The sequence below is a fragment of the Camelina sativa genome, chromosome 14, assembly GCF_030686135.1.
Source record: "Camelina sativa cultivar CO46 ecotype springtype chromosome 14, ASM3068613v1".
Lineage (NCBI taxonomy): Eukaryota > Viridiplantae > Streptophyta > Magnoliopsida > Brassicales > Brassicaceae > Camelina > Camelina sativa.
Genome location: NC_141893.1, coordinates 6,360,618 through 6,379,204, shown reverse-complemented (window position 1 = coordinate 6,379,204; position 18,587 = coordinate 6,360,618). Strand labels below are relative to the sequence as shown.

Here is an 18,587-nt window from a genome sequence, read left to right as displayed (position 1 = left end):
GTGAAGCAAAAAGAGATCTCTCCGAACAGTCGAAAATTTCAAATCACACATTCCAACTTCCCAAATTTCACCAACAGAGAATATGTCATCACTGTATACTAGAGTAGAGTGAACAATATATGTATGATGTATCAGAGAGAATATGTCATCACTGTAGTCTGTAGCCTATACAATACGCAAGTCTCCGGAAATCTATAAACCGGCCTCCAAAGAAAATATGGTATATACGTAAACCTCAGTATCGATCTTCTAGTATGTGCATGTGAAATGTTCTTCATGATCCAGCAATCAGTCAAAGTACTCTTCGGGGATCGTCTCTAGACATTCAAACTGTACATGAACATTTAAAAAACTTTATGATCAAGAATAATACTTCAAACATGTTTGATAAACTTGTAATACCTGTGAAATAGAGTACTGGTACTTGTCTCTCATAGACCGGAGAAAGGGGAAACGTCTACTCGTGTAGAGGTCATGCAGAATCAGAACGGGCTGTCTCAGATCATCGGTATTGGGAAATGGAGACGTTACCTATCACAAACAAAAGAGAAGGAGATTACAAAATAAGATGTGTAATTGTTATGTTCCCTACCCTAGATAAAATATTGTGCTAACCTCTGGACGTGTGTAAGGATCCATGATATACTTGCCCAGGAAAACGCATGCAACAGCTAAAAGAGATGGCAACAACAGTGAACATTCTAGATCCAAGAGTGATAACTCTGTTATATAGGAACAGAGGAATCTCAACTGAAGAAAAGAAAACGTTAATTAATATAATAGTAATGATTGATTTCCTAATTTATTTGAGATATATTAACAATATACAACTATGTTATTATGACTCACCGTGCTATCAGTTTCTTCCACAAGAATTGACTCAACAAAGAGGTTAGTGGTTGGCTTATGTAGCCGATAATCAATTGTCTCGAGGATTGAGAGCTCCTTGTCTGCGTCACGATGTACAAACGTCTTCCTCTGAGCTTTTGTGATTCCATATTCAAATTTACTAGAAAATAAAACTCAGTTAGAAATTAAAACAGAAACAAACTAACTAACAAAGAAGACAATAGAGAGGAGAAGAAAAATTGAATACACACTTACGCTGCAATATAGAGTGCAACAGAGGCTATGCTCTGATCATGATTAAGTTGCTCCCGTGAAACCGTCAATGAGATATATCGGTCATATATTTTTGAACCGCAAGATGAACGGCACGAGGGTATATCTGAGCATTCGAAGAGCCAAGCATCGAATCAATGATGACAGATCTGGTGTGTGAGTTTGCTCCTTCAGTGGACTTAATCATCTCTTGTTCCAAATAAGGAGAGCTAATGACAGCAGCCTCGTCCTCAAGCAGTCTATAGTACACAGGTTCAGCTTCCTCTTCATGGTTATCAACAGACTCGATTTCCTCGTGAGAAAGCAAATCCAGATCCTGATCGTGAGTGATCGGACCCTGAGGGATCGGTTCCTCATCCTCAATTTGCTTGGGATTAAGTGAATCTACCTCATCACAGAGTAAATCAAAATCTAAACCCTGTTACAAAGAAGAGGATCAAATGACTCGTTGAACTCATCCGTTTCGACAAAGATCAGATATGTATAAAGCAACATCTTGGCTTAAAAATATAAAAATCTATCGTAAATCTCGTAATTAATCTCGATCTTTAAACGACATGGAGATTAACAAATACTGTATAAAAAAGATCAGTCGACATCTAAACAGATACCAATTAATATTACTCGACAGCTACTTCAAACTGTATCACAAATCTTCCTAACGACATTAACAGATATACGAAAGATGAGAAGAATGATCAATCATTTGTAAGACGGAGTCCTAAACTAAAATACCAACGAAACTCATCCGATCAAATTAAGAAAGAAAAATCTTTCATTGGCTAAAGCTTCTCAACGGAAATTAACAAAGATATACGAAGAGATCTGGAAAAAAGAAAGATCGAAGCGCCATATCAATTCAACGACGGACGGAGTCACGAATTCCAGCGAAACTCGTCCGATCAAAGAGTTTCAGAAAAAAGAAAAGAAAAGGCTAAATCTCACATTACCGGATCTACGAAAATCAGAAGAAGAAGAATGATAGCGAACCTGAGAATCGGACGTCTCCTGCTTCTTCTTCGATGGAGAAATCATCGTTTCTGTAGATAGAAAGCGCAGAGGAAGAGATGAGAATGATAGCGAGCGCAGGAGGAAGAGGAAGAGAGAGAGAGAGGGTTTATATAGTAAGCGGGAAAAGTCTCGTCTCAACCTCTCTATCAGTCCATTGTTGTAACTTGTAACCGCCTCTCACTCGCTTACTTTTTTTTTTTTTTTTTTAATTGAAGAAAATAAAATAATTATAGGGATATCAATTTATTTATTTTTTCTGAAGGGGAGAAAATGCCAAAAAAAATATATATATATATATACCCAACGGTATCTATTAAAATTATTTAATACTGACGAATGAAGAATGAAGAAGAAATGACGTAAAAAAATTAAAATTGATTGGTGGGTTACACGTGGATTGGAGACGAGCATAAAGTTTGTTACGTCCGTTGACCAAAGGAAGAAGAGAGCGAGCTAATTTTATCAAATGACTTCATTTGTGGACTTTAATCGAGTTGAGAAATCGAGTTTTTAAATCTGTTTCGGTTTCGATTATCCCCAAATTCAAAACCCTAAAAAATTCAAAACGAAGAGTACAATACAAGGTTCGATTATGGTTGGTACTGCTGACAGAGGCTTTGGATACCTTTTTTTTATTCTCAAAGATTTATTACTTTTTCCTCTAATTTTTTTACCAAATTGTGTTGATTGACTCTGTACGGGAATGTTATCTTTCTTTTGCTCTATATGCAGAAGCAGCTTTGGTACTAAACTCATCTTTACTCTGAACGGATATTGAGGTTTGTGTACTATAAAAGGTCTAGCTCTCATCCTCAATGTACACAGTCTTATTTATATAACTTGTTACTTCCTCAATATCCGTTCAGAGTAGAATGCATGCCACATCTATGTATGTATATACCAAAGAAACAAGATAGGAGATGAGATTACCTATGCATCTGATCATTGCCAATAAACCCACCATACTCTCTAATCTTGTTTAACAAGGAACTCTATTTATGGGACATAGAAGAAAAGAGAATAAATCACAGGCCTTACCATTTCATCATAGTTAAGATCCAAGTCAATCTCTTGTTCTATACTATCATCTTGAGGGCTCTCGTTCTTTGCAATAGTAGTTTAGTAATTTATTGAATAAATTGATTATTTAACGATTTATATTACATAAATATTATTTTAAATAAGTATCTATATTACAAAACTTGTACAACAATTATACAAAATTTCCCTCAGTTATGGTTTTATAGTTTTTTTTAGTTCCTTCAATAGTTTTTCCATTGTCCAACAAATGCAAGAAAACTTACCTATTATTTATTATATTATTTAGATTCATTATGAAAATATTTATTATTCGAGATGCTTAGCCAAAAAATAAAGACGCTTTTCCGAGATGATTGATGAAGTCATTTATAAAAATCGTATGGAAAATAATTCAATTATACCAGTATAAGTGAGACCAAAACCTAACTTATATATATTTACAATAATTTGGTTTTATAAATTAATATAAACATATTATATATATATGTTAAATAACTATATACTGATAAATGATATATGATTGGAATAATATTAATAAGTGAATATAAATTGAAAAATAGTTACATAATAATTTTATGTGAATTATTTATCTAAAAATGAATAGAAAATAAAAGCAAAATAAAAAATGTGGGATGTATCTTAAGGATGAATAATATAATTGAAAAGAAAACTATACATCTTGAAATATCCGCCAAAATCTGCAGAGGAAATATTATCTCAAGGTAAATCAAAGTTTCTGTTATGTAACATCGATAAAACATCAAAAATGAATCTGAAAATGTGTGTGTTTTCCTTTGATTGATGATACAGAATTCTTCATGTGCTCCATGTATGGTGCATTGTTGCCTACAATTTTGTGCGGCTTGCCAAGAGCACCGTGAGATGAAGAACCGTCTCTCCGACAACTTTGTGATGGCCATGACTGTTATTAACCCGCCACCGGTTCAAGAGAGGAGTGCCTCTGACCACAACTCTGCCCAGTATCACACCGTAGCTCTGATCTCGAGATGAGGCTATTGTAGTCCTTAATGTTTCAACCAAGACTCAAAAGGTTCTGTTTTGTGTCAGACCTCATCCCTGAATCTACTTTTTATTTATATGTCAAACCGATTTGGTAACGATAAGGTGAGTGAGTGAATCTACCAAGTTCATGCATGGTTTTGGCTCTTGACTCTAATACGTGGAAAGACGTAGATCCGCCTCATGATTGTCGAGTTAAGATGGAGTACTCTACTGTTTCACCCGCGGCGACACTGGATCTGATCAGCAAGCGAAGGTACTAGGTTTAGATCTTCACACAGAGAAGTTTCAAAGCTTTGCAATTAGTCCATATATCGGGTTTAAATACTCCTCCCGTAATTCGGGCATGCATGTTCTCTGCTTACCAATGTAAAATTGTTTGATCATTTATTCCAGTATTGGGCCTTCGCTTAATCCATTTATAAAATTAAACTCTTCACAGTAAATAAAAATCCAAATACTGTATACAATAGTTACACTGATCACCATGCAATGCATATTATCAGCAGGCATATCCTATAAAATATCATTGCCACAAAAAGTCAACGGCTGTGTGTTTCAAAAACATGCCCAGATGCTTACAAAACAAAGGTAGAAGAATATGACAAGTTGTGGGCAATCAATAATACGTTACGTGTTGACTTTTTCCATTTTTAATTAAAATTTTGTTTGATACTACTATATTCGGACCTGGTCCATTGTCCCTTTTATATTCATTCTTGAGACGTAAATCATCTCAATAGTATTATTAACAGTAGTTGTTTTAAGTTCTGATAATCCAGTACTTAACAATCATCTATATATTTTGTATTTTGTATCCATATATATTACTTTGTATCCCCATTTTTTTTTGTTCAGCTTCATTCGTTTCCATTATTTTGATTATTTCAGAGCGAGAGAGAAAAAAATTCGTCAAACTTGGTAGAGTTCAATCGATGTAAATATCTGTTTTATTTTTTTCATTGGACTATAGAATATAAACAAGGATTTATATATACTCAAAAGACCAGAATTTTGTCAAAATTGCTCTTACCCGAGAACAAAAAAAAAAACTGTTTTTATTTTAGCGTATCGAACGAAGCATGACTTAAAAACCGCGTCTAGTGACTCGGGTGAACGAACACTTTTGAACAAAACAAAAAACAAAAAACAAAAAATAAAACAGCCGTTAACTTATTATGCCTGAACTTGCCGAATATTTAATGACAAAAGTACCCTCACTACTCTCACGTTATTACGTTTTCCGCCATTGAGACGACCAAACTTTTTTCCCACTGTTTTTACCATCTCTCTCTCTCTCTCTCTCTCTCTATCTCTTTCTCTCTCTCTTCCAACGCCATGATCGGAGAGAAAGATCTCGCCGGAGATGGAGAGTGTTCTCGAACCAAAACATCAAAGCCACGATTCTCTAATCTAAGCAACCAAAACCATCACCTTCAGGATGACAAAACCGGTCTATATCATCAGAAAGGCGTCGACTTTCTCAGCGTCCGGTCCAATAACCTCGACGGGTTCTCTTCAAAATCATCGCCGAGATCAGGCAACGAGCTCACTCTCAGCTACCTCTGCGAAAACCGTGATAAAATCTCTGAGAGCCTTGGTCAAAAGGGGAAAGAAGTTGTAACCTTTTCCGAGAATAACTCAAGCTACGATGACAAATGGGTCGAGAGAGATTTCTTCAATCTGAGAGATATGAATCCCAATTCTTCTAAACGAAAAGCTCACGAAGAAGAAGCTGAAGCAGCTGCAGCAGGGGATGAAGAAGAAGAAGAAGACAAGAAAAGCAACAAAATCGAAACCCTAAATCTCTCTTTAGCTTTACCTGACGTGTCTCTGTCTTTAACGGCTTCAAACGCCGTGAAAAGGCCGAGGGTGACGACTAGCGAGAGAACAACGACGTCGTTTTCAAACGATTTCACGGCGACGGCGCCGTCTATGTCGTACTCTTACTCTCACCCTTTCTCTCACAACATCAGCTGCTCCATGACTCGTAAATCCACAGATTTCGATTGCTCCGTCGGTAAAGACGACCATATCTGGTGCGCCGGCGAAGGAACCAACGGATCTGTTCATAGCCGATTCAGACCAATCGGTGACGGCGGCGTCGCGCTCGCTAACAATCCGATTTCTGGTAAACCTTCGTGCTCCTCTGATTACTCTTTCTTCCCTTCGGAGTTAGCAGCTCGGCCGGGGAATGAAGTCGCCATCTCCGGCGATTCGAGGAAGAAAGCAGCAAACTTGGAAGATAACGATACGGTTAGATCGGAGAGGGTGTTATACGACATCGTTTCGAAATCGATATCTTCTGTGGCTTTGATTATTCAAGGGATGGCTGATGAGACTCTAGAATCAGCTAAAGAGTATTTGAGGAACTTGATTGATTCCCCTGAGAAGAAAGAGAAGCTGACGAATCTACAGAACCAGATTGATAAAAGATCTGATCTTTGCAAAGAGACGTTGTCGAAATGTGTTAAAGATCAGCTTGACATTCTCGTAGCTGTGAGAACAGGGCTTAAGTATTTCCTCTCTGGTAAGATCAGGATCCCTATGAACGAATTGGTTGAGATCTTTCTCTTCTTGAGATGTAGGAATGTGAATTGTAAGAGTCTTTTGCCTGTTGATGACTGTGAATGCAAGATCTGTTCCAACAACAAAGGCTTCTGTAGCTCTTGTATGTGTCCCGTTTGTTTGAGGTTCGATTCAGCTAGTAATACTTGTAGTTGGGTTGGCTGTGATGTTTGTTCGCATTGGTGTCATGCTGCTTGTGGGATTCAGAAGAATCTGATCAAACCGGGACATAGTTTGAAAGGTCCTAGAGGTACGACTGAGATGATGTTCCATTGTATTGGATGTGCTCACAAGTCAGAGATGTTTGGATTCGTTAAGGATGTTTTCGTGTGTTGCGCCAAGAATTGGGGGCTTGAGACTCTTATCAAGGAGCTTGATTGTGTTAGAAAGGTTTTCCGAGGAAGTGAGGATGCGAAAGGCAAAGCTTTGCACCTCAAAGCCAATGAAATGGTTAAGAAGTTAGAGAGTAAACAGATCTCCCCGCTTGATGCCTCTAACTTCATCATTCAGTTCTTCAACTGTAAGTTCACCCTTTTATAATCATGTTTAGATCAAACATTAGTGAACCTTATGGATTCTAATAGATTGAAGTTTGATTCTTTGCTTCACAATTTCTTGCAGATGCCGAGTCGGTACAAGACATTCCTGATCCCCCGAGAGAACTAACAGTTGCAGCAGAAACAAGCTACAGAAAAGACGAGGCATCTGTGACGCCTTCGACATCCAAGGATCAGAAGAAGAAGAGCTTTGCGTTAACTGATGCAATGATGAACAGTTTTGATAGTTTAGAGAGCATGGTGAGAATAAAGGAGGCTGAAACAAGAATGTTCCAGAAAAAAGCGGATGAGGCGAGAATAGAAGCAGAGAGTTTTAAGAGAATGATAGAGATGAAGACGGAGAAGATGGAGGAAGAGTACACAGAGAAGCTAGCGCGTCTGTGTCTGCAGGAGACAGAAGAGAGGAGGAGGACTAAGCTGGAAGAGCTTAAGAAGCTTGAGAACTCGCACTGCGATTACAGGAACATGAAGCTGAGAATGGAGGCTGAGATTGCAGGATTGTTGAAGAGAATGGAAGTTACAAGACAACAATTGGTGTGAAGGAATCTGTAAAAACAGAGCCTTCCATGTCTCTGCTTCTTCTTGTTTTTTTTTTTTTTTTTTTTTTGGAAATGTCAAATTAATGATAAATGTTTTATTTGGTTATCTGGGTACTATCTTTTTTTTTTCCCCAATCTATATAACTTTCGTTTTTTTGCTTATATACATATTTTCTATGATTATATAAAATACATGTATTTTGTGTATAAAGTAGATCACTTATATACTACCGTATATTATGGTTTTTGAAGTTTAATCATAAAAAGAATATGAAAATGAAAGGACAGCTAGTAGATAAAATTATTGGTTCTGATAGTATATTTCATTACATGACTTTTGCAGAATATATTCTAACCCTAAATAAAATCATTTATAGATATATTACATTGAGAAAAAGAGTATATAAATGGTAGTGCCATGAAAATTCATAGACCGTTCAAGTTGCTTTCTGACCTGGAAATTTACCACTATAAATAAAATATGCAAATTATTACTTAAAGTAAGCATCAAAGATCAAACACAAAAAGAAGAAAAATATCCAAAAAGTAAAAATTGAATACCAAATAATCACTCTCATGACAAATTAGATATCACACGAATCACATTTACACACGAAAACAAAACAAACAAAAAAGAATTCGTTGATTAATACAATAGAGAAAATATTTAAAGGTGTGACTATATAATATAGTAGTACTATATCAATTATAACGGCCAATAGTGACGGAGAAGTCGACGGAGACGCCGAAGAGTAGAATGGCTAACCCGAGGAAGTTAATTAGACGTGACTCAGCGTTTGTGCTCTGACCAAGCGTTGTTGCTCTTTGCATGAGTCCGGTGAGTGCTGCGACAATACCCATATAAAGTAGAGCCCGACCACCTAAGACGTGCCACGGCATCATCCTCGTCCTAGTCCCCGACGATGATTGCGGCGCTAAGAATGTGAACGCACCAAAGAGCCACTGTAAAATTATATATACATCACCACCATGACTTTTAATTAGTGTTTGATGTAAGTTTAATTAACATTCAATTAATATTTATGAAATAATAATCAAACCTGTAGACCGAGGAGAATGAAAGTAGTGAGACCGATCCAGGAGTGAAGAGAGACCATGTCTCTAAGGTTGATTTTGTCGTGGAATCTAAAGGCGGCGCAGATTCCGACAATACCTAGAACCAAGCCTATTAAGTGAAGCCCACCGTGAACCATCTTCTGCACTTGGTGCGACGCGTACGCCGTTTTATACGTCATCATAGCTGCATCCCATAATCAACCAATCATTGTCAACAAAAATATTTTAAAAAGCATGCAAAATCAGGAATGTTACTTTTTGTTCTGCAGAAAATCACGTGTGTACGGTTTAATCAGAGGACAAAAATGAATATATCGATTGCCAAATTATTCTTTGTATAATACTAATTGGGATGAAACATGAGGAAATTGAACGGGCAGTATAATTGGGTTGCAAATTTCTACTGAACTTAACTGGTTCTATACATGAATCATTTCATCATTTGTATGCGTCTTAGATCGTAACGAAATTACCTTGACCCACGAGAAAGAGAAATCCACAGTACATGAGAAATATGTGCACCTATATCAACCATTTCCCAACCAAAAAAAAGAGAAAAGTAATTACTAGTTCAGTTCAAACGCCAAAAAAAAAATGATTGAATTCTTTCATGTAAGTATACATAAAAAAGTGTAGAAGATACAAACTTACATTTAAAACCTTAAAGGGGTTGTCGGAGCCATACTCGATGCCTTCGCGGTAATGGAGAAGCCATATGAGCATTAGAATAACCGCTAAGATGCCAAAGAAATGAGCCACAAGTGTAGAAAGCGACGAGTGACGCTTTAGATCCATTCTCGAATTTATGGTTTTGGTTCTGAACACTTCTTTTTCAAGAAGATGATGACTTAAATCAATGAAAAAAGAGAGAAGGAGAACAGCAGAGAAGAAAAGAGAATGTGCTAGATTGAGTATCACCTGTTCTGTCTGGTAAGGGTGATATGATATCTAAAAGGGTTATTTATACTAAAGTAATTGAAATGTGAAAACAACCCAAACAATATATAAATAGAAACATAAAATCGCACGTAAGTGTTGACGCCATATTTACAATCGAATATATACACCTCTAGCTAAGTAGCTAACCAGTGTTGTTAAAAACTGACCCAGCTAACAAACTGGTAAGATTGATTCGACCATTTTGAATTCTTTAGACTCCTCATTCCTCAAGACTAATATTACAAATGTTCTACACAAGATGAGGATGGTATGCTGATTATGGTGTTGATATTATTATAAAAATATTTAAAAATATATATATATTTAAAATTTTATATATATATATGATGGATCCCTATAAACGCTTACAACCTAATTCATTTAGTTTTAGTACTAGTATATCCATAAAGAAGATATCAGCCTAAACTATCTTTTATCGGGTACGTAACCCAAATAAGTCTAACACAATTCGATGTTCGGTGAGCAAACTAATTGCTTACGTGCAAGGGTTTGGAATATAAATAACGGGAGTTTCTCTTGCGAAGACAGCTAAGGGTTCCAATCTTTTGGAAATTTTCGTACGTTTGATTCTAATCTCATCTATCTACCTCACTTTGGCCCTACCTTCCATTTGCCCTTTGTCTAGAATTGCAATCTTAACTATTTTATGTATAGTATGAACTTATTTATTCTTTATGCTATGTTAAATAAAGAGAGCGATCCAAGACGTCCAAATAGAGGAGACAGAGGACTCCATTACAACGTCCAAAAATAAAGGATGTTTCGTTTATTCTTAAATATAGAGAGGTAGGACATAGTTAAAAGATGGAAGAAACAAGGCTGGTTGTCGCTTTGTTTTTTTTAAAACATAAAGAACGGCGAGAATAATAGTTTATACTTTATATATTTGCAAAATATATAAAGATGGATTAGATTAGGTGCGAGTCAAGGAAAGTATCTGCACCCAACCTCTATAGTCTATACAAATCGTTTTTATGTGTATATCGGAAAATGAAATGACAACACTAAAGTTACTAACTAAAGCAATTTAGGATTGGACACACGAAAAAAAGAGGATTAATAAATTAATGTTGAACTAATATCTGAGCCGAGTAATTAGTTTGGAGTTGATATATTTCCTACGTCAGTGGATTATGTATTTGATGAAAGGAGAGTTAAAATAGCTTTGCTGCGTGGCTCGCTCCGGTTGAAAAACTTTGGTCAATAGACCGACCTTGGCTTTTTTTTTTTTTTTTTTTTTTGACTAAAAAATGGTCAACTATCTTGACCAATTTTTCATCAAATACTTTGACCGATTCAACAATATAGTTATTTATCTTGCTTGAAAATGTAGTCTTAAATATTTTTGTAATAAAATCTTCTTCTTTTGTTACCTAGGAGCATAGCATATATTTGAATATATAATTTTAAAAAGTGTATTTTGATAGTTTTTCAATGAATTAGTTCGGTCAAATAGCATAAAATACATGTAAGAATCCATGTTCAATTATTTTTACTTGTAGTATAATGATATAATCAAATACCTAAGAGGGAGAAATATATAGGTTTTTCATGATTTTATTCATTGTCTCGATACAATACACGAGTACTAGATTAGAACCGTAATAGAGAATGGGTTGAAATTCTTTTGATTTATATTATAATTTTTATATAATATAATTTATGTGATTGTTTTTAAAAGTTGTTGTGAATAAAATATTATGAAATAAAATCATATGCTAAATATGAGGACTTGAAATTTTTTTAGATTTTTTATGATTGTTCCGCGAATTAGCCTAAATTTTTTGAAATTTATCAAATCAATCATAATAAACATAATTTCTGCCATTTTAATATATAGTTGCTATTATAATCGAAAATCACTCATAATCCGCGGAATAGTGATTAATTTTTAAGATTCTGTTGCCTAATATTATGTGTAGATTTTTTTTTTTTTTGAATATCCTTTTTAAGAGAATCTGAAATCGAGATTTGGTTACAACCCATATAACATATAAGTATAACCTATCAAATAATTAATTTTATAACCCATATTATATACTCTACAAAATAGGTTGTGTACTTCCGTTTTATTATATAGGAGATATATCACTAATTGATCTTAGATGACATGAGTGCATATGACTAGTGGTTTACCAAAAAAAAAAGGATGACATATGAGTATGGTACATTAGAAGAAGTATGATGTAAAGACAGGCATGAACTTTTCTACATACTTCTTTTTTAATAATATAATTCTCATAGTACAAAGATACTTAACTAGTATGGTACATTTCAGGCCTTGAAACATAAAAGGCCCATAACTGTTTCTCACGGTACAAAATCGCATGGCCTTACAAGTGATCATATAAACCAGTTCCCACTAATCGGTCACGCACGCTGATCAACTTATTTTATTTGGGGATAAATAATGCACAAAACCAAATCTCGGATCGTAGCCGTTGGATCCAGCAAAATAAACTTAAAAAAGTACCCACATGCATGGGAGGAAAATCCCCATGAAGAAACTAACGGCTTAGATTTACCAACTTGACATTTGATGCAAACAAAATATCTCACGTTAATATTCCACATTGGGATCTTCCATTAGATTCCATGAGCTCCAGAGCTAACACAACGGGCACGTTAGCAGAATGCAGCAGAACACACTCTTTTTCTTCGCTAATTTGCTCTCATCAAACTTGTTGGGACGATGACCGTTGTGAGTTCCCAAATTATTTATTAGTAAATTCCAACTTTTCTAACCAAAGCCAAGAAGAAACAAATATTAATATAGATAGTATTTGTTTTTCATACCATATATATGTCCATATCTACACACAAGAATGATATTGTGAATTTGCTTTATTTATGTAACGCGCGTGAAGCAATTGCGGACCTACCCACCTGACAAAGGGTATTAACGGCGTCAAAGTTGCCGTTAATTGCGCTTCTGAATACTAAATTTTATATATATCAATGCCATTATCAGTGGGCACCATCACAAGAGAGGTCCAACGGCTACTTGATGCTGATGTGTAAGAAATGTGTAATACATTAGCTAGCACTCACCGAACATAATTTAAGCCCCAGTCTGAAACAAATTCAGACTCATAAGCCATTCACAAAAATTAGCAAACAACAAATTATGTGTAATGTATCATATTCTTCATAATTTATACAAAGTTACCCTATAAGCAAAGGGAATGTATGAGAAATTGCTTAAGAGGGGTATTCAACTTGTTTTTTTTAAGGATTTTAAATTATTGTTAAAATCTTTGTTTTTTTTAAGGATTTTAAATTATTGTTAAAATCTTTTGTTATTCAATCAAGAAATTTTAAAAATCTTATGAAATCCTATGTTATTCAACTAAGATTTATATAAAATCATTTAAAATAATTTAGAATCTCTTGTTATTCAATCAAGAGTTTATAAAACCAACTTTAAATCTCTTGTTATTCAAAATATCACAACTTTTTTTAGATTGCTACTTTGAATGATTTTAGGAGACCTTTTTCTTCTTTTTAGTTGAAAAATAATCTTCTCAAAATCATACCCTTTAACATAGAATTTTGAAGGATTTCGTCTAACCCAAAACCATAGAGCCAGAATAGCTCACTTCTTTTTATAAACTTCTTCATCTTTATCCCGATTGCCATACGACTACGAGGATTCAAAAACTCTTGCTTTTCTCATGAAAGGTATCAACGAAGGTGAACCTTCAATTTAACTAATTTCGGAAATTTGGGAAAGTGAAAGAGAACAATATGAATACATACGTACCCACACAGAGGTTAATTAAAGGACTATCAGGCATTAGTTTATATGCTTCAAGGTATTCTCTTGCAGCATCTTGATGTCGGCTTGTCACGGTGAAGTGATGACCAGCAATTAGAATGGGCGGTACGCAATCTCTATACTTACTCCTTAGATGATGCATGAACTTAGCTTCAGTTGATGCTCTTTTCCCTAATCTGCACATAATAATCATAATATGATATTAATTTGGTAAAGTCGTAAACAAAACATGCTTACAATACTCTCCAAGTGAAATGCCGCTCTCTATCTTGAAATGACTCTGTAATAGCAGTTCCAGGCATTCAAACGATACGGATGTTGTTGGATGACATATCTTACACAGTCAAACCACTGCTTTGGATCCATTGTATCACATGATATTTCTGTAAATATTATAAGAAGAAAGGGAGTTAAACACAGGTAATAAACCCAGCTGTAAGATCTACAAGACATGATTTATCAAGGTTGCGTTAGGTACTAGCTCCAAGTGACTGAAGTTCCTTTTTTATCTCAACAGGCAGCATTTTAGCATCCAATCTCCGAGCAAGATTAACTATCTCCAAAGCTTCCCAATATCTTGGCAGGGATGCCAACGCTTTGCACAACTACAAAACAGATAACTTTAGGAGTCATGAAAAACATAAAGCAATATGGTATCAAGGAAGCTATACGGTCATAAGCAAGAAAAAAAGTATGTAAAAGCAACGATATTCAATATACTAGATAATGGTAAAAGATAACAGTTAATTACATCCACGAAAAGATGGTGATACTCTTCATCTTTGATAGCTTCTTCCTGAGTACAAAAGTCAAAGGATAAGCCCAGTCAATATAAAAAGGGAAAAGCATTTTTATGTTTCAAACAAGAGGTCAGAACCGACAATAATGTTTCAAACAAAGAGGTCAGAGAAAATTCGCATAAAAACTGTCAAAGTGTTGTTTAATGAAGTAATGTACCATGAGGACAAAATCTTAGGTAAAATATGCACTCGCTTAGACAATGCATGCAGAAAATCCCCAAAAAAGAGACTACAATTTTCTCTACTGACCTGGTTTTTCCGGAGGAGAAAGCACTAATACAGCTTCATCTCGTTTGCCATCTTCCAGGAGGAGCGAAGCCAGATTTATGCGAACATCAACCGTATCACTGAGTTCATTCAAAGCTGAGGAATATTTCAGTTGGCAGCAAATCAATTAGAAACAAATGAGAAATTCTCCGGTAACGCTGCTGATCACAAGTTTTTTTGATCGATAGGTGTTTTGATCGACAGTTTTAACGAGCACGAAGCACCTGTTCGTGGTGTTCATTTTCACACTTGTCAGCCTTTATTCGTCTCCGGAGGTATACATATATATGCTTTCTTCTGTTCATCTAGAATTTAACATAAAGCTTTTTCCTTGTTATTGACGTCAAAAAAAAAGTCTCATCATTGGGAATAAAATCAAACAAAGTTTCCTAATAAAATCTCATAGAATCTGATAGAATCACATTTCATTCTCTAAAACAAAAATAAAAATAAATCTAAAACGCAAACAAATCTCCTAAACATCTCCTAAATCTTACAAAATTCTAAAATATTAAAATATTCCAAAATCCTTAAAAAACAAGTTGAATATCCCTGTAAGAGTCTTAGCACAGCGTTACAAAATATTCCATGACAACTAATTAAGCGAAATAAGGAGTTATTTTTCTTAACGAGAAATAAAAGAATCTTCATATGCTACGTTAAATACGAAATAGTCAAAACATCAATTATACTATATGCTTTTAATATACCTCCGGGTCAGCGAGTCACTATTGTTGTAGTAAAATTTTGCAGGTGTTAGGTGGAAATAGTTACTTCATGTATTATAGTTCGAGTAGGCAATTAAAGTTGCTTTACACTTAATAAGTTCACTAACCAGTACGATACCGTTTACGCTTATCGATCATTCATTGGCACAGCTCCGCGGTGGTGTCAAACGTTACATCCTGACCATTCATCCCCGATGATCCTCCTGCAGCTTCGACACAAAGTCATTTTTCCACCCACGTTGATTTTTTATGTATCCACACTTGTCTTATTGGAAAGAAAGCTACAATTGAGAAGAGAAAATTCACAATTTTAAACACAAAACAAATATGAGTTGTTTTTATGTATATATTATTCCTACCTACACTGTTACAATGATTGAAACAAATTTTGTGTACAGAACTTATAACCTTTTTTCATCTCTATAGATATTTCTTTTTCTTTATTTTTTTTTCGGAAAGCAAAAATAAAAATAAAATAGCAAGTGTTAGTGACTCTACCTGTGACTATCTGTCGGGACACATGTGTAAGCAGCAAAGCACACCCTATGCTTTCTTCTTGCTACTCTTGTTTTTTCTCTCCTGTCTTTAATACTACCATACCATCTGTAAATTAAAAATATCTGATTGTCTTAAAAATGTAAATAATTATTTTTACGTTATTATAAGTCTCTTTTGATTATTACCATTGTGTTAATCAAAATCTTCCTATTACTACATTGATCTAACAAGAGTAATAAAACTGAAATTTAGTTAATTTTATGTAGAATCATAGTTTAAGATTCCATCAGTGTAATTGCCAATTACAAGAATCTTTAGGAAAAAGTTATAGCATTTTAAAAAATATTTTACTGGTCCAGTGCAATAAATAAAGAAAAGTAATTAGGGAAAACAAAACAAGCTGACATTATATTTATATGAAGATTAAAAAGTGTATAAACCAACCATAGCCAGACGTACTCTGGCCTCACATCATATACTACTATTTTTCCTCACTATCCTCTAACTCTCTTCTGTCCCAACACATCTCTCCATAGCTCGTCCTCAATACGCTATTTATCCATTTGTATCTCTTCTCTTTTCCTCCTTGCTTGTAATATTATTATACACATAAACGGTTTACATAAAGAAATGGGATTCTTAACTCGTTTTCTTGTTTTCATATCACTCTTCACCGGTTTGGTTTCTGGATTCGCTCTACAAAAGCTTCCTCTTATACAGTTCGACGAAGGTTACACACAGCTGTTCGGTGACCAGAATCTAATCGTTCACAGAGACGGCAAATCTGTCCGGTTAACGCTCGATGAAAGAACCGGTTCGTGTTTCTTGTTCTGTTCCTCTTGAGTCTGTTTTTTGTGTTTTGTTTTCCTGTCTATGTTTCTTGATTAGTTTTGATGATGAATTAACAAAAACCATGTTTTATACAGGTTCTGGGTTTGCCTCAAATGATATTTACTTACATGGGTTCTTCAGTTCTTCTATCAAGTTACCATCAGATTACTCTGCAGGAGTTGTCATAGCCTTTTATGTAAGCAACAATCTCTAAAACAAATATGCTGATTTTCACCAAAAAAAACCCCACAATGGATTCATATGTTTTTAGCTATTTGGGTCCACCCAAAACTATATATTTCTTCTCATGATTCTTTTGTTTCCCCCCCCCCAACCGACCTATAGAAAAAACATAAATCTTGAAAACGTTTTTTTTTTTTTGGTCATGCTCAGCTATCAAATGGGGACTTGTATGAGAAGAATCATGACGAGATTGATTTTGAGTTCTTGGGGAATATTAGAGGCAAAGAATGGAGGATTCAGACGAACATATACGGTAATGGAAGCACACATTTGGGCAGAGAAGAAAGATACAATCTTTGGTTTGATCCGACTGAGGAGTTCCATCAATACAGTATCCTCTGGTCTCTTTCTCACATCATGTAAGTTCTAACAAAAAAAATGCAAATCCCATCTTAATTAGTTTAGAAATTTAACTATGGCAATTAGAATAGTGACTATGAGTCGTTAGATAGGGCTTTATGAGTCTTACAATGATCTTGGAGACTCATTAGCCGTTACTTGATGTTTCTATTTAAGGAAAGCTAAGCTGGGTCTATGCGAGGTGAGATGGTGACTTGAATTCAACAATTATATAAGTATAGCTGGTGGATGTAGTTTCTTGTTTTGGAAAGTTATTAAATTTACAGCTTTCGATTTTTGGCAACAACAGAGTACCCAAACTGAATATTTTCGTAAAAAGAATCTAACTCCATTTCACTAAAAAGCTGATTTTTTTTAACAAAAATTGTCACCGTTTAGATAACTTTCATGATTCTTTTTTTCTATTGCAGATTTTATGTGGACAATGTTCCGATCAGAGAAGTGAAACGCACGGCGTCAATGGGCGGTGACTTCCCGGCGAAGCCAATGTCTCTGTACGCAACCATATGGGATGGCTCTAAATGGGCAACTGATGGAGGTAAATACGGTGTAAATTACAAGTATGCCCCTTACGTCACTCAGTTCACTGATCTAATCCTCCACGGCTGCGCCGTCGACCCAACCGAGAAGTTTCCGAGCTGCGAAGATGAAGCGGTCGAGAATCTCCGGCTAGCATCAGAGATAACGGTGTCTCAAAGGAAACAAATGGAGAGTTTCCGACGGAAACACATGACTTATTCGTATTGTTACGACCATATGAGGTACAAGGTGGTTTTGTCGGAATGTGTTGTGAATCCAGCCGAAGCTAAGCGTCTCAGGGTCTACGATCCTGTCACATTCGGTGGGATTCCTCGTGGCCACCGGCGTGGGAAGCACCGGAGCAAGAACCGCTTAGCTGGAACTGAGTCAATATGAATCGGTGTATATTGTTGTTCAGCTAGAGGACATTTTTGGCATTTTCTGTCTTGTATAGGAATATGAATTATGGACTTATTAAGAGAATAATGGAATGACACCGATATATTTTAATTTCCTCCATTTCAAAAAAACTTATGCAATGTCAAATTTGCATAAAATTGTCAACAAAAAAAAAAGTCTTTTCTTGTCTTTTTTTTTCCTGTATGCATTTATGTTCTCACTATCTTGGATTTTCAACAAAATTTAGTATGTTTGTCTACTTTGTACAC

The 18,587-nt window shown here is 35.2% G+C and overlaps 4 protein-coding genes and 1 long non-coding RNA gene across 6 annotated transcripts; 2 read left to right on the top strand and 3 right to left on the bottom strand.

Moving 5' to 3' along the window:
* Nucleotides 1-1,168: 1,168 nt before the first annotated feature.
* Nucleotides 1,169-2,198, bottom strand: LOC147927884 (uncharacterized). The gene is made up of 2 exons (XM_087485928.1): nucleotides 2,113-2,198; nucleotides 1,169-1,540 (listed from the first exon to the last, which is right to left on the bottom strand). Exons 1-2 carry the CDS (start codon nucleotides 2,155-2,157, stop codon nucleotides 1,169-1,171), a joined length of 417 nt encoding a protein of 138 aa, XP_087342054.1. The 5' UTR covers nucleotides 2,158-2,198.
* A 3,040-nt stretch (nucleotides 2,199-5,238) lies between these two features.
* LOC104740158 (protein OBERON 3) lies at nucleotides 5,239-8,020 on the top strand. Its single transcript, XM_010460684.3, has 2 exons — nucleotides 5,239-7,282; nucleotides 7,384-8,020. The coding sequence occupies exons 1-2, from the start codon at nucleotides 5,533-5,535 to the stop codon at nucleotides 7,857-7,859; spliced, it is 2,226 nt and encodes a 741-aa protein (XP_010458986.1). The 5' UTR covers nucleotides 5,239-5,532; the 3' UTR covers nucleotides 7,860-8,020.
* Nucleotides 8,021-8,394: 374 nt separating this feature from the next.
* LOC104740156 (putative transmembrane ascorbate ferrireductase 3) lies at nucleotides 8,395-10,167 on the bottom strand. The gene is made up of 4 exons (XM_087485678.1): nucleotides 9,587-10,167; nucleotides 9,409-9,457; nucleotides 8,920-9,119; nucleotides 8,395-8,821 (listed from the first exon to the last, which is right to left on the bottom strand). Exons 1-4 carry the CDS (start codon nucleotides 9,728-9,730, stop codon nucleotides 8,561-8,563), a joined length of 654 nt encoding a protein of 217 aa, XP_087341804.1. The 5' UTR covers nucleotides 9,731-10,167; the 3' UTR covers nucleotides 8,395-8,560.
* A 3,378-nt stretch (nucleotides 10,168-13,545) lies between these two features.
* LOC104740155 (uncharacterized) lies at nucleotides 13,546-15,534 on the bottom strand. 2 transcript variants are annotated; one of them, XR_015580548.1, is made up of 5 exons: nucleotides 15,451-15,534; nucleotides 14,723-15,045; nucleotides 14,425-14,469; nucleotides 14,152-14,278; nucleotides 13,546-14,056 (listed from the first exon to the last, which is right to left on the bottom strand). It is a non-coding gene; the product is annotated as an uncharacterized LOC104740155 (long non-coding RNA). The 2 variants fall into 2 exon arrangements; XR_015580547.1 differs by lacking the exon at nucleotides 15,451-15,534 and having other exon boundaries at nucleotides 14,723-15,411.
* Nucleotides 15,535-16,359: 825 nt separating this feature from the next.
* On the top strand, nucleotides 16,360-18,584 carry LOC104740154 (putative xyloglucan endotransglucosylase/hydrolase protein 28). Its single transcript, XM_010460682.3, has 4 exons — nucleotides 16,360-16,780; nucleotides 16,893-16,993; nucleotides 17,191-17,399; nucleotides 17,811-18,584. The coding sequence occupies exons 1-4, from the start codon at nucleotides 16,597-16,599 to the stop codon at nucleotides 18,313-18,315; spliced, it is 999 nt and encodes a 332-aa protein (XP_010458984.2). The 5' UTR covers nucleotides 16,360-16,596; the 3' UTR covers nucleotides 18,316-18,584.
* The last annotated feature ends 3 nt before the right edge of the window (nucleotides 18,585-18,587 follow it).